This window comes from Pundamilia nyererei, unplaced genomic scaffold (assembly GCF_000239375.1).
Source record: "Pundamilia nyererei isolate P.nyererei 1_Seehausen unplaced genomic scaffold, PunNye1.0 scaffold00024, whole genome shotgun sequence".
Taxonomy (NCBI): domain Eukaryota; kingdom Metazoa; phylum Chordata; class Actinopteri; order Cichliformes; family Cichlidae; genus Pundamilia; species Pundamilia nyererei.
In genome coordinates this window covers 2,907,031-2,932,374 of record NW_005187425.1, presented here as the reverse complement: position 1 = coordinate 2,932,374, position 25,344 = coordinate 2,907,031, and the positions used below count along the sequence as shown (strand labels likewise).

Sequence of the window (25,344 nt, the reverse complement as noted above, 5' to 3'; positions counted from 1 at the left end):
CTATGTCAAGAATGAAGCGCTGTAATAACTTGATGTTAGTTACACTGGAGTCATTTTAAGATTATGTATTATATGGCACTTTTTGTTATTCACTTTTTCCCCCCTTGCCAAAACACTATTTGACACCTGTGTCCAGGGTTAATGTGGAAAATGCATTTAAAAGTGCTGTGTTGGCAGAAACGCGTAAGCTTAAATGCAGTCAATGAGACAATCCTGCAGTGTTTGTGCATGTCCGTTTTTAGTCCTACATTGTGCTATGATATGTATTAAGAATTACATAGTTGAGCTATATTGTAACTTTTGAATTTGCGTGTTCACCTTGGAAAAATGTGAATTTTGGTGAACATCATAGTGCAAGTTATACAGTACCTGCTGTCGAATTTGTGTTTACCCCCATTTTTGCCTATAATGAAGTTTATCCCCCCTAAATGCCGTTGTTGACAATGATCAGAGCTTTTAACATTGTGCACTTCTGGTTTATATAGTTTTCTATATATCTATATATAATATATGAATGTATCAATAAAAATAAATATTTTTTCACATTTATTCTAATAAACACAGTTTAAGGTTCCACTTTCTTTCTTTGCACTAACTACAACGAAATAAGAATGACTGTTGCAGAAAAGGTTGCTATGACAGAGGTACTGACAGCTTTCAAACTCATGCTGCACAGAACTGCATCATGCTTTTCTTTTTTTAAAAACAAACAAACAAATAGTTCACTCTTGGTCATCAAAGACTCGGTGAATACACATTTCAGAGGCTGTTGCATTAGTACGGTTAAGATTCCACAGCGGTTTTATGTCTGGTTTTTAATACCTTTGGTATAAATCAAGATGACTATCGATGCTGCAGCCCTAGAAAATTGTAGTACCAGTCCATGCCACTAGGAGGAGGTAAAAACAATTTGTCAACTGTTCAATGACAATCAAACATCGTAAAAAATGACAATAAAATAAGATAATGTAATCAGAAAAAAGAAATTGTCCACACACACAGTGGGCAGTTAACAGTATATCTATAAGAGCAAGGCATAGGCCAATAAAGTATGGGACAACTGATTTGAGAAACAACAGGAAATTGAAATGAAGCAGCCCATGTTTGTTAGTACAGTTAAAGGGTTTTGTAAGTGTGACTTGCCGGATGAGTAGATGGATCTGTGTCGTCGGTGTCCCAGGTTTACATATTTCAGTCTGCTGACTCCTAAGATATCTTTATGCGTTTCTGTTTTCAACATTAGGATAACCCACCCTCAGATGAGTAGACAATGGTGCAGGTGTCAGAGTGGTGTACCTTCGTCTTTTTCTCCACTCTTCTTTGGGAATGATGGTCTTTTGAGAGTACAGAGCAGTGTCAGAGATATGTTGGTGTTAGCCTACTAAATCTGCTTCATGCATGTGTTGGTCTGCTTCATCAGTACATGTGGACTTCCTTTGTGTGACTAGAGGTCAGTTACTCCCCCCCCCCCTCCTACGCTCTTTTTCCTTTTAAACATTCTGCTGTTTCCCCTAGCGTCCCACGCTGATGTTGCAGGTCTTGCAGCTGGGATCCTTCTTGGCATTTACTGTGGAGAGACTCATCAGCTGGTGCCCACTGATCTCTGCCACTGTGCCCAAGGATAGGTCTACAGGCTCTGTGTAGATCACCTCCAAGATGACATCTTGGGCGTGGTGAAACACCAAACCACCATCACCCTCTTCAACCTGCTTGCAGGTAAGGAAACGGTTGTTGGTGATGTCGAGCAAAGGAAGCCTCTGCTTACAAAACTCATCACCCCTTGAGCCTTTCGGTGCTAGAACCAGAATCACATAGTGGTAGGCTGTATACATACAGTAGAAGTCTCCAAAGTACAGGTTGGTGTCAGGGTTGAAGAGCGCATCAGCCCGCACCTCAAAGCGATGGCGACCATACGGGGAATCCTGCGGGGGCTTGCCAGTGTTGAACTCTGTGTTGCAGCTGAAAAAGATGCCCTCCAGCTTACCACTGATGGGAGAGCCATGGCTGCCACTGTTGTCTTTAATAGAGGGCAGCATCCGGTTTTCTTGCGCCTCCCTGAAGTTTGCAAACAAAGGAATGAAATCAGTTTTATTCTGTTTTTGCATTTCTCTGGCAATCAAAGTAGTTTTTGTAAATACTGGAGAGAGTGGCACCAGGTTTTAATTTGGAAATGAAAGAGCAATTTTCTGGAATTTGTAACACATGGGAAATAAACTGAATGCGTAAGATGCAAAACATCTTGAATACTGAGCCTCATAATACAAAAAGTTTTATAGTAATCACATTTAGCTTAGTCCAGTTTGTGTCATTGGAATCCCGGGGGTGAAAATATTCCAATGAGCTGTTTGGTTTTTTTCATTATGACAAACTGCTATAAAACAAAAGCAGCTTTCAGATTAACAACTGAACATTCAAAGCATCTGTGGCAGCTGCATACAGTTTCTTCTCCACAGAGGGAATCTGAGCAGCAAAGTCCCAATAATGGAACTGTAATTATTACAGCAATTCATACAGCTATCACTCCAGAGGTTCTTATTATATCCATATTTCAAGCTTTGTCGTGGGCTTTATGGACTATTTAGCTCCAACCACAAGTGTTAAGAGCCTCATGTGAGCGGTACTGTCAGTACTCTTACTCGCCACATGATGACGCAGTTTAACAGGCGCACGGTACACTGTAGCAGCTACAACTCAGCAAAAGGGAGATGACTATCCAGATGACATCATGCTGTGTAGCACCAACAAAAGACTGCCCACAAGCTGTGGCTTTAGTACAGAGACTGTGCTTTGTTAAGCTGTGAGCATTACCTCTGAGGGACAGGGTGATAGGAGAGAAAACAGTCACTCCGTTAAAAGGAGGAGAAAAGAGGCCAAAAGTGGAAGAAAATTCACTCACATGAAACGAGATAAAAATCAGTTCACTCTAGCTGCACAATGCTTCAGTAAACAGTAGTAGACCACTCCAGAGATATCCCTTCTTTTCCTGTCATACTCGTGTTATTTTTGTTTTTCTTTTGACTACATTCCTGAACAACTGCCAGCTATTGTCTGTCAGCTACATGGAGCTTTCAAACAAATCAAAGTGTAGAAGAAAGACCTGGCTTTTCGTTTGATGTGCATGCGTAGCATTGTTTACTGGGGGAAAAAATGGCTGGCTGCTCGAGTACTTATTTCTGCAGATTCATGAAACCAATGCAGCTGAATCTGGTTTTGTTTTGCTTTAGCAGCTGAAGAGCAACACATTTTTCTGACACCATGTTACCCACATGCTTGTAAACTGTATTGTATAAAACATGACCAGAAAGGAGTGAGCCGGAGAAGTTTGCTAGAAATGTGTGTTGCAGTGAGCCATGTAAGTTGGCAGATGTGTTAACCCAACAATATAACAGCCAACTCTTTAGATACAGAATGACATGGAAGCTCAGTTAGGTCCAGGATTTAACTTCTTTCTTTGTAATGTAATAAAGAAGAAAATCATAAAGTTATGCCCACCTGGCATGATCAAAGTACTCTTTATTCTGGTTTCTGTAGAAGACAGAGAAAGGCAGCATCCGCCCAGCAATGACCTCCGCCTTCTCCAGCAGCTGGTTTAGATGCACTGTGGAGTAATCTGGAGAAAGAAACATTTTTGTAAAAATGATTTCTACAAAAGCAGATTAGAAATCTGTATACATGTTATCAGCATTTTGTCATTAATGCCATTAGTATTAGTAAATGTAAACATTAAAAAAACAAAACGAGACCTACTAGAAGCACCGGCTAGGATGAAATATGAACCATGCATTAAGGATCCTGGCATTTTTCCATCTTTAACTTTTCCATTTAGATATGACTCAGCATGAAGCCCAAAAACATTTTCGATAAATGGATGTACTCAGCGGGGAGTGGACTTTCTCCAAAGCATATAAAAAAATCATGAATGCATTTTCCCCATGGCTATTTTCCCACAGGCACCAAACACATCACCACAAGTAACCGGTTAAAATTCTCAGTACCTTGAATGAAAATGAAAGAAGACATCCGCTTTATCCTGACACTGTAAATGTTTAATGTCAAAAAGGCTGACTTATATAGATTGATGGAGCACAAAGCTGCAGCTTTCTACGTGCAGAGGAAAAATGCATTTGACATCGAACTTGTCAAAACACATGTTCGACTGGTTTTGGTGACAGGACGGGCATCTCGTGCCGGGCTGTTAGGATCAACAGCTTCATTTAGCATTCTCCTTCTTCAGCTTCTTACTGTGACACAGCTCACACTCTTCACTTGCCTGTCATTCTTCTTCAGATTTAAACTGCCTCTCCTCATCTATTTTATTTGATTGTATAGCTGTTCTACAGGCACTGATAGTCCACCTGTTTGGTCCAGACTGAAATATTTCAGCTGTTAGATAGATTGTCCTAAAATAATGTCTTGATATTACAGTTGCCAGAAGATAAAGCTTACTAATTTTAGTAATTCTATTAATTTTTTAAGATTGGATTTTTGATGGACTTTACAGAATGTTATGTTTTATATTTTCCCCATCATCAGGTTATAATATCTCTTTGTCCAATACTTTGATTACATATACTAAACTGGTTATGGACAAATCAAGTGTGTGATCATGAATAAGTTGTATAGTTTTAATGTTTTATTTGGGAATAGAATGGTGTGTATGTGTGAGTTTGGTGATGGAGTTTTTATTATGAATGAATTATGAATTTTTTATGAATTATGTCTATTTTTTATGTTTTATGGACAACAGATGGAAATTAGCCCTTGGCTTTAATCTGATATGTTTACATTCATGTAATTTTTTTTTTTTTACATGTATGTTCATTAACATGCACTGTCCTAAATAAAATAAAAACAAATAAATAAAAATAAATTAAAACTACACTAAGAATGAAAACTAGAAGTGAAAACACATTTTAGTTAAATAAAAAATAAAAACTAGAAAAAACTAAAAACTTTTGAAAAAAATGTAAACTAACAATTTTGTGAACTTTGACAACTAATTAAAGTAAAATAAAAATGCAGAGGAAATTAGGTCTAGTGCCCTACTTTTTTAGTAAGTATTATTTTAGTATGGATTAAAAACAAAAAGTCACAAGGAGATAAAAATAAAGACTAACTAGAAAATAAAAAAACTATTATAAATAACTCTGCTCTGCTATCATGAGTGTTGACGCTCAAGTTATTTGGCACTTCAAAGTGTAGACAAAGTGAGGTGCAACAATCACCCTAAACTGGAATTGGACATCATTAACCCCAGCGATGTCCCTCCTCATCCACCCATGCCATACCTCCCTTCCCCCATCCTGGTCCCCAGACAATGACGTTGAACTCCGAGACCTCTGCATCAGGAGATAAACAGCACAGCTCCTCTCAGCCCTTCTTTGTTATAATCCTTTCCTTCCACTCAGAATATTAGCTCCTCTCTTACCTTCTCCCTCATTAATGCTCTAGCCTTTACTCCATTGTACTCTTCTCTCTTCCATTATCGTTCTCTATAATTAACTCGGGCTCACCCAAAATTAAAGCCAAGACTGATGTCACATATCCTAGAAGTGCATGCATTCATCAAAGCACCATATTCCTCACCAGCAGTGCAGAATTCAATAATTTCGCTCCACTCAGACACGGAGTAGTCCCCATCAGCCTGTTTTGATGCAGTCTGGACAGCCACTGTGTACTCTGTGCGTGGGCTCAGGAACCAGTGGCCCCGGACCGTCATGGGCAGGGGTACTGCCTTGGCCACCAGTTTGGTAGGAACATCCTGGAGGGATGGAAGGAGTAAAAGAGGACAGAGTGGAATGGAAAAAGTGAGTGAGTGTTGGCAGGAAGGAATTAGTCAGAAAGAAACTCCTTATAAAGACACTTGTAGCCACACACATAGATATATTATCCTATGTTACTGGCTGCAGGTAGCAGCCACGGCTTCTCATTTGTGTAAATGTAAACTATACACTTCACCCCCAACAACAACCCCCCACAACCCAAAAATCAGTGGGCCATAGCAGCTCATTGATTGGACCAAGAGCCCCTGCCTAGCAACAGAGTCAGCCCATCAACCCACCGACACTGCTCCTGCGCCAAAATCAAAACATTAGTATGGGGTCGCCTGCTACTCCAGAGCAGAAAGGAGAAACACTCAGTGACACAGCACCAGCAGTGTGAGGAGGCTGATGACACAAGTTGGTAAGATTATCAAACCAGACTCTTGACTGACAATAATTAGCATTACACTAGATGTTTAGAGCACGGCAACATCTATCTAAAGCACTACTGACAGTATGATAATTAAGGTGAAAAGCTCATTCTTCTGTCAGAAGTAGAAGAAATGTAGAATTAACTGAAGTTTCATCAAAAACATCAAATTGAGCAGTTTTTTTTCTAAGCCACAGGTTTCTCAGAAAATTTGAATTTAATACTATAATTTAATTAACTGTTCATAAAATATGAATAGATTTATGTTTATGGCAGATTATAGAGTATAATTATTAAACAAGAATAATAATGGAAATGTACAGCAGTGGTTTAATATATTTTAATAACTGTTGTGCAAAGTATTGCCTGTATTCATGCAGAACTATACAGCTGTTGCTTTCCTTTGTGCTGGCAAAAATATGAATATACTGCTTTTGTGCAACATGTGTAACAGCTGTCTTATATTGCTCATAGTTGCTGTTGCACACCTCTGGCCAGGAGACCTGCTTTTAAAAAAGGATTCAACCGAAAGGAAACGATTAGCTGGTTAAATAATAAAATGTAAAATTGCTTTTTTTTTTAAAATCATTTGGTTAAAGATACTCTCTTTGCTCTCTTCTCTTTCCCCCTCATCCCTCAGCCGGTCGTAGCAGATGGCTGTGCTGTGCCTGGAGTTTTTCCCTTTCTGCTGAAATTCAATATTTGCTGCCTTTGCTATAACAATAGCACTGAAATCTTTAAATGGTATTTATGCACCTCCCTTACTTGAGCATTACCTTGTGTTTGAACTTGTTTGAGTTTTTGTTCTCCTTCTTGTTCAGGTCAATGAAATAGTGCGTGATGCGCTCCTTGCTGCGTGCCTCCATGTCCCAGCAGATCTTGAAAGAGTCACAGGTGATGTTGCTAATCTTGATGTTCTGAGGAACTGGGAGCTCCTCCATCTCAGAGATGCTGCCGTCCTGGGATTTACTTCCTGCACAGTCCAGGAGAGGAAAAAAAAGACACCATAATGAAACGATATGGTTCAAATTTAGTCTAGAAATCCTCTGAATAAACATCAGGTTCTGGTTTACATTTTATACAATAATAGTTGTGTCTCCTAGCACTTAAATTATTTGATGATCTATGTCTGAAGACACATTGACCAGTGACAAATCATCATTATAACCGCATCAAGTCATCAGTACACCTTTAAACCTAACTTACTCCTGCTATACCTAAACATATAGCAGGAATTATTCCACTGGCAGCACACTGGGTAATATAGCCACCATGTCACAGTCACACACAAAAACCTGCTGCGTTACTGACTGCCATATACAGTGTGTTTCCATGGCAACACATCAGTCCCTCTACACATGTACACCTATCAGCTCTCCAGAACATATGCGCCATTAAATATTTTAAATGCTTGAATCCCCTCTCGTCTTGGCACAGATTGGTCTGTTTATAATCAGTTTTAAGGATAAAACACAGCTGTCACAGTGCAGGCCCTGCACATAAGCCCAGAACCATAACATTTAAAATGCCAGTGAATGTCAGAGGAGCTTTTTTCTTTCCCCTTTCTTCTTTAACGGAGGCCCATTATGTTAATTTCCAAATCTATGTTTGTTATCTTGTGCACTATTAGACTCACTTTACATGACTAAAAGCGATCCTTAAATATCTTATTTATCCATCTTTGTTTTTCTGACTGGCTGCCCCTTTGGAAACAAAAGATTCCAGCAGGTGGGTGTGGCTTCTGTGCTCTGGGAAATAAGGAAAATGCAATTCTGGTTTAAGCTACATGCTACATTTTCATACCCAGTACCTGGTGTATTTGGCTAAGACAAAAAGCTTCCATTGCTCTCATTCAAAGAAATGAATAAATCTCAATTTTATCTGAGCTGCATAGATGTCACGCACTATAGGCCACTGTAACATGTAGCAAAGGCTTTCTACCCAAAGTGCACAGAGAGGCTAATGAAATGTCAAAACCGGGTTGAATAAGAGCTTTGTAAGATTAGGATGAATATAGACTTTGCGTCACACTATGGGACGCCCACTTGGCACGGCAACAATGTGTTTTCTGTGTATGCTCTGGGGTCTAAACAAGAGTGAGTAAAATTCAAGAATGCGGTGTTTGGGAGTGATTCGAAACATGGTTGGATTCAATACAGTGTCAACAATGGCAGAACCAGTGAAGCATAAAAAACTATCTCTGTTCATCAAATGAGAGGGAGCGAGATAAAAGACTAATCCTATAATTGGTAGTGTGGACACTCCTGCCTCACCTCCATACAACACTAGCAGTAGAGCATCGGTAGACTGATTCATTTTAAGAACCTTTTTTACCTTCTAAAATCATGACTTCTGACCAATTTAGAAAAAAAAAAAATCCATTAGGAGGCACATTTATGTCCTTCATCACCACATTAAATCACACCAGACCAGACCCCCTACTTACTTTTGTCCTAATCACTAGTTTCTAATCACAACTAGCCGATTACCATCATCTTCGATTTAAAAAGACCTCCTGTTACACACTTGGGCAAAACTGTTGCTCATTTTAATTAAAACGTAACACATGTTGTGGACTTTAGTGCAAGGACCTTTGCATGACTAAGTTATTGCATTTGGACATAACATTTATTATCTCTACCAACATGTCATGACCTGGACTTTTTTGGGACCTATGGGAAAAGGATCCTGCATATGTAAATATGTAAAGATACCAGATGTTAAATCATAACCCGATCCAGCATGACTGACTGTACGATCATGCTTGGCCCTACTGCGCTTCTTTGATTTGTGAAACCACCTCATCCTATTGCTTTTAAAGTCCATCTCATTATACTTAAACACACTGAGCTGATAGGTTTGGCTCAGACCAGACAGAGAGAGTGAACGGAAGACGTGACGACGCGGACCTTTGACAGAAAATGCTCCACCGAGTCAGCACAGAGCAGACAGTGATGTAAGCACATAAAGCTTACATAAAGTCCCACCTGAGACTTTGTTTGCTGACCTTTAACAGATTCAAGAAAACTACCAGGCCTGTTGTCATTCTCTGACATTCATGTCAGCAAAAGATGAAATATACCCCAAAGGAAGTGAAACAATGGCAAGGATTTCTTATAGATTTTCAAATGTAAAATGAAGCCTGCTTATAAAAATACTGTGCAGATAAACAATTCTCTAATTCTGGCCACCTTCAGTATACAACTGTAAACATTAACCGACATCAAACATCAAAGATGGAAAACCTGCTAGCTCACTCGCTGTGTTGTGCGGAGTAGGTTGCTTGTCCTCTGTTCCCTAAATTGTTAATGTCAACATTGATGTTTTCACTAAAAACTAGACCCCATGCAGGTCTTTGCCCTCCCATCTCTCTGCAACTCCACAATACTGATTTACCTCGTTTACTCTAATGCTCTCCTAATTAACCTGCAGATGAAGAGCATTACACTGAGGCAGTGAAGCTTTCCAAATGCAGTCAGAAATCACCTACAGAACACTATTAAGGCAACTCAGTCACAGTAAAGGCTGTGCTATTAGGGAAAACAAGCTCTGAAAGCTGAAGGGAAAAGGAAATGGTACTAATGTGAAGAGCTATAGACATATATACAGACAATTGACAGGTTAAAAGGAGAAAGAGGTGAAGTTTGGCTTTGAATTGGTTAGGTTGAAGAGTGACGTGTGCAAAATATACAAAAACAAAAAATCCCAAAAGAGGCTAAAACGAATAAATGATATCTAACTGATACCAGTGAATCTAGCTAATCTTGTGTTCACCAGCTTTGTCAGAGCCAGTGTTAAGCTCAGGTCTGAATCCTCTGGGGCTGCAAGAGCACAAGACGAATGATGAAGAACACCAAATGGGATGAAGGTCAGGCGGTAAGGGAGAAAGCAGAACCTTTCATGGCTTTGCTCAGGAAGACTAAAACCTCCTTCCTTTTTAAATTAACGTGCTATGTTTGACGCCAGTGTTCATTTTGCTGAATCATAATTTTTAACACAACATACTGTAATAAGCCGCTGTTATTTTCTGTCGATTTACTCCATTTCCTTATGCTGTTTATTAGGAGGGTGCGAAATTTTGCTTGATCTTTATCAAGCAAGACAAGAGTCTGTTTTGGAGCAAATGCTTGAGAGCTTATGAGCACAGATTACTCATGCTGTGCACATATGCACCGGGAGTTCAAAATAACATGCAAGATCTGTAGATGCACAGCAGAGCACCAAAGAGCAGGCCACGGAAATATCGGCCCTATAGAAACAACAAAAACAATCTTAAAAGATGAAAAGCCTCAGATGAGTTTAAGAAATGGACCATATTGGTTATTGCCCTTTTACTGTGCAAACAGTCTAACGCCACAGGGAAAAGCAATAGTGCAGAAGGATCAATATAAATCTTGTTAACATGCATACATGGAGCCATCCTAATGGCTCTTTATGGTGGGATTTGTTCCAGTCACACCTGCCTCCAAATTATAAATGACTTGTTGGCACTCTTTACCAGCAAGAGGAAAGTGATTTGATTTCCATTTAGACCATTTAAGCAATGTAAATGAACTCTCTTGGTGGTTGGAGTTTCCATGATGTGAGACTACATTATGCTTCCATTTGAAACTTCTTGAATTCAAAACAAATAAACTTTCAATCAAGTTTAATGATAAAAAATATTTAAAAAAAACACATTTCTGAGCACTGTATGTCGGATTATTGTTTCTGAGTGCACAAGTAGGTACTCAGACAGACAAGCCTCCTACATTTTAAGTTGCAGTGCTCGATGTAAAATTGATCTGCAGACATGAGCAACACAACAGACACTAGGCATAGATGCTTGCAAAAGAAAAAAATAAATAAATCACGCCTTTGTTCTTCTCAATGCACAGGCTAGACCGGGACAGAGATCATGCTGGGAGTGAGAGAAGCCGCCAACGGAAAAACATCTTTCTCTCAGAGTGAGTTAAACAATGCCCCGTTCATCAGGTTAGGTCATCAGTCTATGTTCCACCTTTTAGACATCAGTAAGCCCCCGAACACCAAACAAAGATGAGTAACGATAATTTAATAATGCAGTCTTTAGTTAAGTAGGTTCAAAATCAACAAAATCAATACAGAGGGTTTTTTTTAAAGACTTTTCAGAGACCAGAATGAATCATCAGTGCTCATTTGCACAAAATATGAATCTCCAAATCTCAGACTTGTGTTTTTTTACATTTCATGTTTTGAGTTTTTGCAGCGAGGGATTTTTGTATACCAGCAGTGAAAAAAGAAAGAAAAATAAGCATAAATGTTTGCAGTGGCTTTTCAAGGTCAGACGCCACTGTTCTCAATGATGCTTTGAAGCATCTCGTAGAGCGGTCAAGTGCAAGTGAATATGTTATACGGTCAATAAGTGACTGCATAATATGTACCTCCAACTCTTGCCAGCACAGTCATGAGACACAACTGCTCACAGTGAACACAGCCAAACTAAAATGCCAGCTTACTCAGATGACACTGTATGACATAAGGCAGACCTGCTGTTGTATCATGTTGATACATACTGGATAGGCTTTTCCGTGTGTCCACAGAGTATTTTTTAATCACAGGAGTCTATAGCCATTTTCGCAGATGTGAATGACTGGAGCCACGCACCAAAATTAATTTAAATGGATGGCTGCACCGTTCGAGTGAGTGTGTGTAGGAGAAAAGGCCATAGAGAAATGGCTCTGCAGAAGTGTTTTGGATAGAAATTGTTAGTGGATGTAGCTGTGATTCCAAGAATATGTCTGTATGACCACAAGGAGCATCGCTACTTTCACTCATTGACTCCAGCCCTGCTCGACTGTGACACAGCATGTTTGAGCTAATAAAAAATGAACATAATGAAACTTTATATCTTTGTTCCTATTTTCAATTGATCATTTTAGCATTCTGAAATTTACTGTTAGCAGTAAACACGTGACTGGTGATAATGTCAGTAATTTCAAAAAGGGTTTGTCAGCTGTTGGAATAAGAAAAAAAAAATTCTGATGATTGAGCTAGAAAAAAAAAAGAAATTGCTTGATTTAGGAGGACAACAGCTATCTTTATAAAGACTTTCAGTCCTTCACTGCCAGCTTGATCTCAGAACAATTTCATGATGTTCTCAGGTCCACTGTCAAGGGATTAAAAATGCATCCATGTATTGACTTATCAGTGCACCTGTCCATTCTGGAAATGCGCATGCTAGTATGTTACCGCTGTTTCAGAGAGATTTCAAAGAGCACAGTCACACTGCTTAGTTGCATTAATAGCAGCCATCCATCATGGCAACTTCATCACATCAGCGGGTACGACACAAAGGCCATGTGAGACATGCAGCGTGGATTTGATTACGTTCTGCAAATGCGTATTAACTGTGGATATAAAATCAAAATGGTGGTCCTTGTCAGCCTTACAGGGGTTGGTGACAAATTTATCCAGCACAGCATCGGGGGAGCGATCCATAGACTATGGAGAACACCAGCAGACAAACTCTGCTCACATGAGCTGATGCTGTGACTTGTACTACTCTTCATTCTCAGCAAAACTTGCCCCACACCCACCTACTCATGTCACAGCCCCATCACTAAACTGAACCATTAACACCCCGTCTAAAACTGGACACACAGAAACGACTTGTGTCCGACCATTCCTTTTGTGCACTGAAATTCCCAAACAGTCTTCACTGTGTTGGAGAGTGCCCTTTCCCACAGACAGTAAGCCTACTGAAGCTATATGCACCCATCTGCTGGGTCAGCATAGGCATGGAAGCCTCTCATCTGATAATTAAATATTAATGATTTGGAAGATAAATTTAGAAAGCTGTGGAACAGTGAAATGAATGCGGACCTTGAGAAAAATGTACGCATTGATTGGATAAGATAACAATCCATTTCCAGGAAAGGTAAGAGCGAGTGATCCAGTCTTTTAGAAAGGGTGTGGCTGGGACAGTGCAAACAATATAATATAATATAATATAATATAATATGAGGCTCAGGTGATAAAATTCAGAGACTGGTCAAAATCTACAAACCATTCTTAAAAAAAGAAAGAAAGTTATCCAAACAAGCTGAAATCTGTATTTTTACAGATGTGCTCCACCTTAATGTGGCAACACTAAATATTTATGGGAGTATGAAGATAATCTGCACAAACATCCATACATCAATTGTTTTTTCCTAATCTCTTCATGAAGTTCAAGTTTTGTCCACAGTACTCGGGGTGTTTGTTCCTATCAGACACATTATAAACAGTTTCAACTAACCCATTGACAATACTTGTACAAGAACAACTACTTGTCCTGAAGAATTTGCACAGAAGGTGGACATTGTCACTGTGTTGCTTCATAAACAGAGTATGTGGGTGTCTCAAGGACACACACAGATAATATTTACACTGAGTAGCCTTCTTGGAAACTAAGAAAGTGGCTGTTTTGGCTCAGAAGTAAACCTGCAGCACAGAAAGCACAAAGGCTAGTGATCATTTGAAACGGGCAGCATCGCGTATATACCGTTTAGAATCAGCTCTAAGGGGTATACACTCTGGCAGCTAAAAGATTTTACAGTGACCGAGGAGACTTAATAAAGATACATCACTGACACCTTGGATGCCCTAACCAGCCTGTGTACACATACAAATCAATCTGGCATAGCTGCGAAGAAAAAAAATGAACCCAATTACACAATGAAAAGGTGTGATCATATTTCATGTGAATTAATTTCCAATCTTAATTAAGAGGCACCTCTGTGATCAGGAGTCTTGACGCAGATGTGGAATTAGCGCTGTGTAATTGCACTGATGGGTGTGTAGGGCTGCACCGCCTGAGAACACATGTGGGTGCAGCCATGTTTCTGCCTCTCATTCTCTCCTGATGATGACTTGCCTTTTTTCTTTCCCCACCATTCAATTCGCGACGGGATTAAGCCTCTTCGTGCAGCTACTTGTCAATTTTCGCATTACAAGCCTGGTTTGTGAAGCCTCGTTTTCTATGATGGGAATAGTTTCAGCTCTTCGTTTAATGATAAATATTCGGAAAACTTTTGATTCGAAGAAGTGAGCCACACACACAGCACGGGCGCAGCTGGAAGACTTGATGAATTATAAACGTGAGCGCAGGGGAGACTTTTATGGGAACTGGGGGTGGGATAGCAACTAAAGAGCGTCTCGTTTGTAATTATAAAATTTGCAGGATGACATGCAGTAAGTGAGCATACACGGGAAAAGGCAGCTCCTTTGGAAGATGGAAGAGAATTAGCGATTAAAGGCGGGGTGGCAGCCGGCCTCTGTCCATGTCTGTGGTGCTGAAATCAAGACACTCATCATTTAGACTAAGATTCCTGCCTCCAAGTTAAGCAGTACACATTCATTTTGAGCCAAGACCTTATTGCCACTGTAAAGACGCTCAGCTATTCCGAGCACGCACAAGCGCACCATCCATTCATCCACCCGAGGACCCAGCGGAGCCAGCTGCCCCTATTACTGCCACACAATAAGGGTACATACAGCACGCAGAGACAAACACTGACAAACTGACTGCATGCCTGCAGCGACTCCGAAACTAACAAAGCGGCCTAATGCACTGGCGTTATGCGGAGATATGTCAGCACCCCAGTGAGAAGCAGACAATCCCCCCCTTACCATCTCGTTCGCATAACTGTATGGCGTCCAAGCTTAGGTCCTTGATCATCCCCTCGCAGGGACTTAATGGACTGCTGATGTTGTGCGCCAAACCTGGTACCTCCATCTCTGCAGAAGAGCCTGGATGATGTTAGTAGTTTAGATTTCGTCCACGGGTTTTGCACAGCAGAAGGCGTCCGTCCGCGGTCGTTAAGGGGTGGGAAAAGAAAGAGAAAGAGAGACTGGTGTCCAGTCAGTCGCTCGCAGCTCTCCTCTGTCTCTCTGGGGTGGTGCGGCTATTGGCGCGTCAGCGGAATCGTCACGGGCGCGAGCAGCACACGCCGCCAGTTGCAAAATGAGGCATGGCAGCTTTTTTGGGGGTCTGTGTGCGTGTATCTCTGTGTGTGTTTTTCTTTTTTTTCACGCTGTGCCAAGCGGAGGAGGCTTTTGTGCTTTTTGAGCGCCACGTGTGTGCGCGCGCCCGTCCTGTATGTTACGCCGCCGCGGGACAGTTGAGCATGAATAGTTCAGCAGATTAGCGCAGAGACGTTCTGGAAATACAATGGCTTCTTATGTAACCAGATTAGCTCGGCGTTCCTTTTCCACGTTAGGTCCCTCATCTAAACGGTCCACGCGCTCCCGTTCTTCCCCATTTCACGTTTAACGTCATCCCCAACGAGGCTCTCACATGTCCTTATTTGGTGAGGTGTAGTCCCCTTTTTGTGCAGGAGCGCAGGTGCAAGTGGTCCAGGCGGTAATGAGCAGTGGGACGACTCTGACATGCTGCAGGACATAACGAATGACCAGGCTTACCTCTGCTTTTCCATTTAGGTGACGAATCCTCTCGCTCTTTAGACATGTTGGCGCATAATAACATATCATAGCCAGAAAACCACACTTTATACTGGGTGTGGGTGTGTAATTATCTCCATTAGACCTCTACACCCTTTTTTATCAGTGCCTCCCAGGAACAGGAAGGTCAAGTGCAGGCGTAGACCACACTGTGGCTAAGCAAGGCTTCAGGCTGCCTTTAATAACAGCATTTGATTATACAGAAGTTGTGGCTCATCATCATGGAGTCATTCTCATTCTTATATCTCCTAAAGCAGTCTTCCCTCGTCTCCATGCTCCACATGGGAGCATCAGACTGAGGAGGTGTCACTTTCTATTTGTTTTTGTTCAAGTGTTATACAAGAAGCCCGGAGGAGAGGCCAGAGTGCTTATCTATTCAGCGGACAACGGATTCTGCAGCTGCGTCTATTCCCCCTCTTGAGTCATGGTGCTTAAAACCACAAAAAGAGGGAGGGAGTGCAGTGAACCGTATAGAGGAGAGTCACCCTAACTCTTCTGGGGAAACGCACTGTCACAGCATCATCATCATCATCTCTGAGGTTGAGACAGACAAGAAAAATTGTAGATTAACAAAACTAAAAAGGGGGAAATAATAATAATGTTTGATTTGCCTGCAGGAAAGTAATTGGCTTGCGTTTTCATGCAGCTTGAAGGATTAAAAAATGGGGTTGTGGCGGGCAGGCAAATTAAAGTCCTGATAAGCTCATAATCACTATGGCATTCAGATTCAGTAGGAAACATATAAGGCGCACCACTAAAGCCTTGAACATATTCCACGCTTGGATTCCACTAAGGCTCACATTTCCTGCCAGGGATACACAGTGCATTTAAGGTAAAGGTCAGCATCCTGATCACTCCCTGCAAACACACTGCAGTGTTCTGGGGAGAAGATGCTGCCACATTCACCTTAAAAATTTAAATTGGAGTTATTTTTAGTATGCCTTTAAGTGGATGAAAGCCATGCGTAACATTATATATTTGCTATATGACATGACTTGACAGTTGCCCCCCAGCTGTGTAAAGAGCATTACAGTGACATCCATGGATTAACAACACTGCATTTGTTTAAATGCCCCCCACACCCCACTGGTTTCAGAAACCAGATCATTGAAAGTCCATGTGCAGTGACTAAATCATAAACAAAAACAAGTAGAGCACACCTAATAGCCCTAAATGCACAAGCTTCAAAAAGCCTAATTGCTATATGTCATCATCAATTTCCCTTTGTTGCCCTGTCTCCCTCCCCCCACACCTCTTATGTCCCTTCACTGCCTGCTGTGCTGATCTGCTTTGAGAGAGGAGGAGCAGGATGGGGAGGGGGAGGGATGAGGCTGACCAGTTCTGGAGGATTCCTTCTCATTCTACCTCCATCCATCCTTTCCGCCACGCCATCTCTCCACCCACCAATATCCCCTACAGGGTGAGTCGTCCTGTGTTAGCATCAGTGTTTCCAGTAGAGCTGCAGGAGGATGAAAGAAGGCAGTGTAACACACACACACACACACACACACACACACACACACACACACACACACACACACACACACACACACACACACACACACACACACAGCCAAATCTTTTCCCCTTTCTTGTTCCTTTACTAACATTCTTCCTTTAATGCTTTTGCCTCTTCAGTTCTACTTTGTCAATTGTCTACCATTTTTTTCCTCTCATTTGTTTTCTCATTTTTCTGCTCCACTCCAAATCTTGCAGTGCCATGCAGTGTATGTTTGTGTGTGCACACTATAGGCCATAGTGTACACTGTATTGGCAGTCCACTCTCATTTGCTCCCTCTGCTGTGTTTAGAGGCCAAGTGAACACACAGTGGCAGATGGAGAAATAGCAGGGAGAAAGGTGCAGTGAGAAAACAGATCAAATAGGTGTGAAGATTTTGAAGTGATAAAGAAGGCGGAGCGACCCATATGCAGACGTCTCTATAATTATATTTAATGCCTCTGCATCTTTCGGCATCTCTTACACAGCTGCATACACACAGTCTCAGAGGTCAGTTAAGAGGCAGAATATGGAGTGCATGGGCAGACCATTTTACATTTGCAGAAAACAATACCAAGTCACCACTGTGTGTGTGTGTGTGTGTGTGTGTGTGTGTGTCACATCATACCACAAAGACATTTATCTGGCGTTTCACGGCAGCAAATGAAGCATGTCATTGATTTACAGTGTGAAGTCTGGCCTCGGTGTAGCTGCAGCTTGATTGATAATGGATCTGTGCTTATGTGTTTTCTCTGGGGGCCCAGTTCAATTCCACTTTATCTAAGATTATATGAAATTCAAATGAAGTTCATTTATACGCCGAAAGGCCACAATGAAATCAGGGGAGACCAATTAAAAGCCGGGTCCAAATGTTATTAATAAAATGAATTAATTGGGTGTGCAATGCAGGATAAGCATGAAGGAAAATAAGCTTATTTGTTTTGCTGGAGAGCTTCGCATGAGGAGGATAAACATGTATAGCTGCAGAGCTAGAGGCTCATTAACTATAGCTTAACACAAAGACTGGAAACAGGGAGGAGCAGCTTTCCTCCCTCTGACTGAAGAAAGAAAAACCCACCTATCATCGTCTATAATGCTCACAAATGCAGTCATATTAAGATAAGATAAGATAAGATAACCTTTATTAGTCCCACACGTGGGAAATTTGTTTTGTCACAGCAGGAAGTGGACAGTGCAAAAGTTATGACGCAAAAATTAGAATACAATAAGAATAAATACAGTACACAGCTGTACAGAATAGAATAAAATAAAATACTATATACAGTAGAATAAAATAGAATAAAAATATACAATAAGATAAAAATAGAATACGAATGCTATATACAACTGAGTAAAAATACAACGATGCCAGAAAAGATTATTGCACTTAGTGTTATTGCACATGTGTGGATGTGTGTGTTTGTTCAGTTAAAGTCTTTGTTGTGGAGTCTGACAGCAGTGGGGAGGAAAGACCTGCGAAATCTCTCCGTCCCACACCGTGGGTGCCGCAGTCTCCCACTGAAGGAGCTGCTCAGTGCTGTCACAGTCTGCTGCATGGGGTGGGAGACGTTGTCCAACAGGGATGACAGCTTAGCCGCCATTCTCCTGTCACTCACCACCTCCACTGGGTCCAGAGGGCATCCTAGAACAGAGCTGGCCCTTCGGATCACCCTGTTCAGTCTCTTCCTGTCCCCAGCAGAGATGCTGCCGCCCCAGCAGACCACACCATAAAAGATAGCAGAAGCCACCACAGAGTCATAGAAGGTCTTCAGGAGTGGGCCCTCCACCCCAAATGACCTGAGTCTCCGCAGCAGGTACAACCTGCTCTGCCTTTTCCTGTAGAGGGCGTCTTATTTTGTTAATTTAACCAACTATGCCCATATTTCAAGGCATGATTGTTTTTTGACTTTCACATTATTATGCCAATGTTTCAGATTGTTAGTTGTCTTTTTATTTCCGTTTGTATGGAATAAAGCGTAAACAAATGAGCATAAATGTGTTGTTTACTGAGGTGCTGCCAAGTGGGTTGGTTGTGCTTTGTTATCAATGCTTTCCAGGAATGACAGTTTACAACCTTTAAGTGAACCAAACTAAAAAAACATAACAGAAATGATATTTGTATAGGACCTTTCAAGACTAATATCACAAAATGCTTTACAACAAAATACTAAAAACTTAAAATGTTCAAAAATAGATTTTTTAAATTGGTGAAAAACAGGAAAACTTTGACAGACCTTCAAAAATCCTGGAGACCTGTTGCTCAAGACCACTTCAAAAATTACAATTTAGTCTGGCTTCTTAAAGCAAAGTAGAAAGAAATGTTCTTGTGACCGTTTTCAACATTGGTGATGCAGATGCTCTGACATACGGGTCACTTTATATGATGGAGAATGAGCTCACAGAAAAAGAGCTAGACTTATCAGGCACCGTGAGCATAATGTCCACTGGATAAGAGCCAGGTATGGTGAGGTAGCAACCGAGTCACAGCTACTCTAATTTACACCTTTCCTGCAGAGGCAAGCTGCCCATGAGAACAATATGTGAAGCTGTGGACTCTGTTGGTCTTTTGACGGGGATGCTGCCAGGATGCTGAATAAATGCAGGGTTGGTTAGTGATAACAAAAAAAACCCAAATTCTTTCTCTGCAATTTAGCTGTCCCTCTCTCACCCTGTCTCTCACAATAGCACATGAAATTGAAATTAGCCATGCTGGGCAAAGGGAATGATTGCCGACTGTGCTGCACACACAACTACCCATAGTGCAATTGAAAAGACTCTGAAATTTTGCAACTAATAGCTTTTCTCTAGAGCTCTAATATCCTTTATGAGATTAAATGTAGGTGAATTTGTTTCTGCCGAATCCAGATACATTCTCTTCATGATGGGACCATTTTCTTAGATAAGACCTAGATTTAATTATAGGTGTGATCCGTTTGTCATGTCAGCAATTGGCAGCAGACAGCAAAAGGAATGTTTTCATAACATCCTTCCTACACATTACCCCGTGAGTTTCTCACTTGTACATACCAGTATTTACATCCCATTCAATATTGTGATGTAATAGAAACCACAGGTGCTTTACAGACCATAGTTCAGTGGCACCACCTGTTAAAGGGCTCATTTGAGATGGATGAGTGACTCCCTCTGTCTATGTGGCAGACAGCTGAACATTAATTTGCTGCCATAATCAGAAGAGAGGCCTGGAGATGGGTTTTTTTTGGAGCAATAAAATAAAAACGACTGAAAACCGAATCACTTTCCATATGTCAGGTAAAATACAGCACTTTGGGAATATGCAAACAGCCACAGGCAAACGCATCATTTTCTTTCAAGTTTGAACATTTCCCAAACTAACTTCAAAATTACAGCTATGATATGTATTAGAGGTGGCGAATGACAATGTGCTGTGCTGCAAAGAGTCTCTCACGAATAAAATGCTATTTTTATCATTTCTTTACATTTTATAATCTGTTGCTGAGTAACCATTTTCCACGCTTTACTTGGGAAATGTCATTTTCAGTGACAATACTGCCCCCTTGAGGTTTTCCCTCTGCAAAGCAAAAACAGTTTTTCTAATCTTCTCATATTAACCAAGAAGCATCATCACTGCTGAATTTGTGACCGAGATCTCACAAAAACCCATATTTTATTTCACGGATGTGAACAGTTTTCTGGCAGTTAGTCGTGCAGAAATGTATTATTTGCAGTACTTTCATGCAAAACAAAGAAAATAAATTCTGTCCCCATACTACAGTAGCCTGTTTATAAGGAGAGAAGACAACTTTAAATTTCTTCTCAAGTGTGTCTTGTACTGCAAATCCTCATTGGTTATAGATTCATTTTGTTGGATTAAGCAGATGCTGTGCAGGTTAGACATCATGTAAGCACATTACCCTCAAACTGCAGTATGCAAATGTGTTTTTGAATGTGTCTTTAAACAGACACACCAAGTGATTGCAGAATAGTGCAGAAGGATTACCTTCAATTCAATTTATATAGCTCCAAATCACAACAACAGTCACTTCAGTGAAAGCACTTGGTGACAGTGTGAAGGAAAAACTCCCTTTTAACAGGAAAAATAACTTGAGCAGAACCAGGCTCAGGGAAGGGCAGCCATCTGTCATGCTGGGTGTGAGGATTGGGAGACTGTGTGGAAGAGAGCCAGAGAATAACTAATGATGTAATGCAAAGTGGTGGATAAACAGAGTGAAAAGAGCTGATCAAAGAAAGACTTGATGCACGATGGGAAGCCCCAATGGGCCTAGACTAATGCAGCATAACCTAACTGAGGGTTCAGCGTCACCTAAACCAGGCCTAACTCTTTTAAAACTTTTTTTAGCCTTATTTTAACTAACTTCTGCTGGTCAAAATTACAAATAAACTATGTATCCAAGGCGGATGAGTAAAATTCATTTTTGTCAACATAAATCTCTTAATACAAGATAAAGAAGTGCAATTTCTTTATCTTTCCTTATAAGGAAGAAAGATAAAGGTTTTCTACATTTTCTACATGCAGTTTCTTTATCTCAGGTTTTCTACATGACTGTGTAAAATACAGAAAAAGGTTCTGGTAGCTCACTGTCCAGACTGTCCCATTTTTATTAAATGTCTTTTTTTAAATTTACAGATTTTTTTTAAAACTCAAATGTCTATAGTTGATTTAAAAAAAACAAAACAAAAACAGGAATCTTTCTGTAATTTGTTTATCTATTAGTTAATTACTTTGGTTTAGTATGAATGGCTGCAAGGAACTCTCCATCAGCAGGAAAAGTGTTACAATTTATCAAAATACAGTTAAAAGTCAAATTCTTTCCCCAAAGCCTTCCAGTGTGCTGGATTGGAGTCTTTGCAAGGTCGATTCTGGCCCTCGGGCTGCACGTTTAACAGCCCTTTTCTAGAAATACTGCACTGATACTGTGCGCCTGGACAGCCTGGTAGCTTCAGACTTGAGAAAGTTTCAAAACTCGACATTTCTGTGTTATGTGGGAAACAAAACCAAAAGGCGCTTTTGTTTGCATACATTTATTACCTTCATAATATCATTTGAATGTTCGAACAAACATTTTTTTGCCTGCTTGACAGATTCTCTGAAAAGTTTATATCTGTACTACAATACAGTTAGAATAACAACAGCATCAACAGATGCCACAGTGAACAGAGCGTTGACCACATGGCAATGTTTATGCACGAATCCATCTTAGGAATATGGTGCAGAATTGTACGTTTCTCACGCAAAAACAATGACTGTAAAAATGAAAAGTTGTACAAAAGTTATGTTATACATCATTTCCTTAGTGGTTTACATTTACATTATAAATGTACCATTTGATTGCAGTACAAAGATTCCTTCAAATAAATCCCTTTGGGAATATTAATATGACTAATACAACAAATCAAAGACATAATTGTGAAACTATTCAATCAAGGGCAAAGACTAGGCAAGCTAGCAGTAAACCTTTTGACTTGGTGAGTCCCTTTACTGATCTGTGATCAAGCTGCAATAACATGCATCATCAAGGCAATATATATAAATTTGAAACATTCACTTGATGAGACAAGAACCTCTATTGCCCTCCGAGCAAACACATCCAAAAAAAAGTGAAGGATGAAAACAAATGTCTGCTAGGCAGGAACACGAGTCACAGCACTGGGAGAATCAGTGCTCAACATTATTTATCCATTTTCTTTTTAAATGTAGTACCATGTGGAGCAAAAGCAGCTCCGGGTTTCCTTGTAGAATAAAGAATCCCTTTCTACATTAAGCTTTAGCCTTCTTCATCTTCTTTAAGACTTCAAAAAAAACAATAAAAAACAAAACAAAAACAAGAATTTACCTGGTTTGCATAAGCAACCATGTCAGAATATCACTTAGTGTAGTGTTACTAACTTGACAACCACATTGAGAATGGCTCAAGTCAGATAGGATAGGATGCGAGATAGGACGGAAAAGTGGTTAAAAATGAGGGTTTTAAATCGCTGTAAATGAAAACAAAAAAGTGATAAATGATCAACTACTTTGAAACGATACGAGGATTGCTGCTGCTGTCTGTCATAATTAAATCTGCTGAGATAAACGTTTACGCACTTGCAGTGATAATTTTTCAGAAGTGTCTTGTACATACTTTAAGAGTTTATACAGGTCTTGTTCATTTAAACTAAGAATATTACTCAGTCTTAGCTTTTAAACCTACTGTACTGCAAATATAAACAAAAAGGAACAATGACTTCACAAAGAGGCTTTGAATTGCACTTGAAAAACGCTCTCATCATTGGAAGATGGATGTTCTTGTAGTTTAAATGCTCAGACATATTTTAAGAACATTACACAAAAAAACATTTGAGTTATCCAAAGTTAATGAACTGCTGGAAAAAAGGATGTTTTCCTTTTCAAAAAACACATGACTGAACATAATCCAGGGCTACAGAGCAAACACAAGCTCTGGTGATAAACACTGCCGCTGCATGCATAATTCTGTTACTTTTTTAAACACTGCTTAACCAGGTTTTGGGGATATTAGATTACATGACTGATAGTAGAAAATACCAGATTTTTATTTGTTTTCATCTTAGATCTCGCAGTACTTCTGGTGACCTTAGTTCTCTATTTGTGTCTCGCAGAACTATTAATATGAGACCATGTTGGCTGTGGGAAAACTGGTTCTTTGTGTGATGGCACTTCCTATCTGGAAAGTAAGGTCAGAACAAAATATTAGTGTTCTTAACGAAATTTCTTCCTGCTGGAAAAAAACGAGTTATGGATATTGGCACGTTTCACTATTAAAGGCAAGGCCTTGTTCTGTTAACAGGCCTCCTCTCCTTGCTCTAGCTGAAACTCTAAGCTAACAGAAAGATAAAAAAAAGTTTCAGATACACAGTAGACCAGATTGGGAGATTTAAGGCACATGGAAGGGGCCACAGAGAGGCCATGACTGGCAAAAAAGATAAAACAAAAGACCAAGTACTATAAACACAGAAGAAAAACCACAGAAAATTGCCTGTTGACACAATCAAAGAGGCCTACAAAGCTTTGCCTAACTGTCTCACATCTCTGCTGCTGTCTAATGGCACAGCCATGTTATGGCTCCAGAGACTAAAGGGCAGGAAATAAAACTAAAACTTACAAGCAAACTAATTACAAAAAACAAAACAAAATAATCATAGACACTCATTCATGAAAATATAAAAAAATACATATGTAAACCGATTACCAATAAACATTCCACTCATTTGCCTAAGATGGTAATAAAAACTAAAAAATAAAATCATAATGCAAAATGAATACAAAATACTTATTTTTGTCTCGTCTAGAAAGAGAAACTGATGCTCAACACAAACACTGATCTCGGAGGAATGTCCACCAATCGAAACACTGAAGGAGTCAAAGGTCACAATGAGATTTACTTTGGTTATGTGTTAAAGTTGATCAAGTCACCGCTTAGGTGCACTGACCTATTATTACTTCATTTGGTGCTGTGCTAATGTCACTGGTTAAGTGCTTACTTTTGGCTTGGTAGAAAATGCATCTGTGCTTTAAGTCAATAAAAAAATGCATAGTTTCATTTCAATCTAAGGAATAAGGCTCTCACAGGCAAAAATCTAGTATTATTAAAGTGCATGTCACTGATACAAGAGCATAATACAAATGCAGGTAGTACCAATGTGTAAAATGATGTACTAATCATTCTGCCTGTTCCCTTGAACAAAAAGTGGACAGAAATACTGGACAGAACCAAAACCACACCCTTCATATATAAATGCTCAACAAGAGACTAGTGGATTTATAAGGCAATAACACTGAACTTCATGTATCTGAGAAATCCCCTTTTTTGTTGTTGTTGGCACTTCAGGTAAAACTATGGCTTTTAAAAAAAAAGTATTCATAAATGCGCTATATGGCAATGCAACTTTGCGAACAGTCTCAATTCAGCTGAAGCTGAAAAAGGGTAAACAACCACTGAAACCTAGACGCCACTCTAAGATGCTGGACTCTGGTCTTCTTTATGGACGGTTCTCCGATGACTGGAGCTCTGGAGGCGCCTACCATCGCCCACTGACGCTGGCCATCTCAGCGTGAAACTGGCGGGAGAGGCGGCCGCTTGCCCCCCCTTCCAGGAAGGAGGACCTGATGGGTGGCTCAAATAGTTTCCTCCGGTTCTTGTTTAGTTCTGTGGGCAGGAAAAAAAAAAAAAAAA

At 40.2% G+C, this 25,344-nt stretch overlaps 2 protein-coding genes across 3 annotated transcripts in view; both read right to left on the bottom strand.

Annotated features, from left to right (window-relative positions):
* Nucleotides 1-707: 707 nt before the first annotated feature.
* Nucleotides 708-15,678, bottom strand: phyhiplb (phytanoyl-CoA 2-hydroxylase interacting protein-like b). Of its 2 annotated transcripts, none has more exons than XM_005727395.2 (5): nucleotides 15,616-15,678; nucleotides 6,969-7,165; nucleotides 5,587-5,761; nucleotides 3,493-3,610; nucleotides 708-2,055 (listed from the first exon to the last, which is right to left on the bottom strand). In XM_005727395.2, the coding sequence occupies exons 1-5, from the start codon at nucleotides 15,659-15,661 to the stop codon at nucleotides 1,512-1,514; spliced, it is 1,080 nt and encodes a 359-aa protein (XP_005727452.2). In that variant the 5' UTR covers nucleotides 15,662-15,678; the 3' UTR covers nucleotides 708-1,511. The 2 variants fall into 2 exon arrangements, with proteins under 2 accessions (XP_005727452.2, XP_005727451.1); XM_005727394.1 differs by lacking the exon at nucleotides 15,616-15,678 and adding an exon at nucleotides 14,824-15,165.
* An 8,618-nt stretch (nucleotides 15,679-24,296) lies between these two features.
* bicc1a (BicC family RNA binding protein 1a) overlaps nucleotides 24,297-25,344 on the bottom strand; it is a 55,172-nt gene continuing 54,124 nt past the window's right edge. The window contains exon 21 of the mRNA XM_005727393.1: nucleotides 24,297-25,317. Within this exon, the coding sequence (XP_005727450.1) occupies nucleotides 25,190-25,317 (128 nt within the window). The 3' untranslated portion in view covers nucleotides 24,297-25,189. The remainder of the gene's footprint in view (nucleotides 25,318-25,344) is intronic.

Bases quoted from the DNA above. Each gene is read 5' to 3' on its own strand.
- phyhiplb (XM_005727394.1), bottom strand. From the start codon at position 14,929: ATGGAGGTACCAGGTTTGGCGCACAACATCAGCAGTCCATTAAGTCCC. The intron at 7,166-14,823 runs GTAAGGGGGGGA...TGGACTGTGCAG, and splicing joins ACAGTTATGCGAACGAGATG to GAAGTAAATCCCAGGACGGC. The intron at 5,762-6,968 runs GTAATGCTCAAG...CCATCCCTCCAG, and splicing joins CAAACAAGTTCAAACACAAG to GATGTTCCTACCAAACTGGT.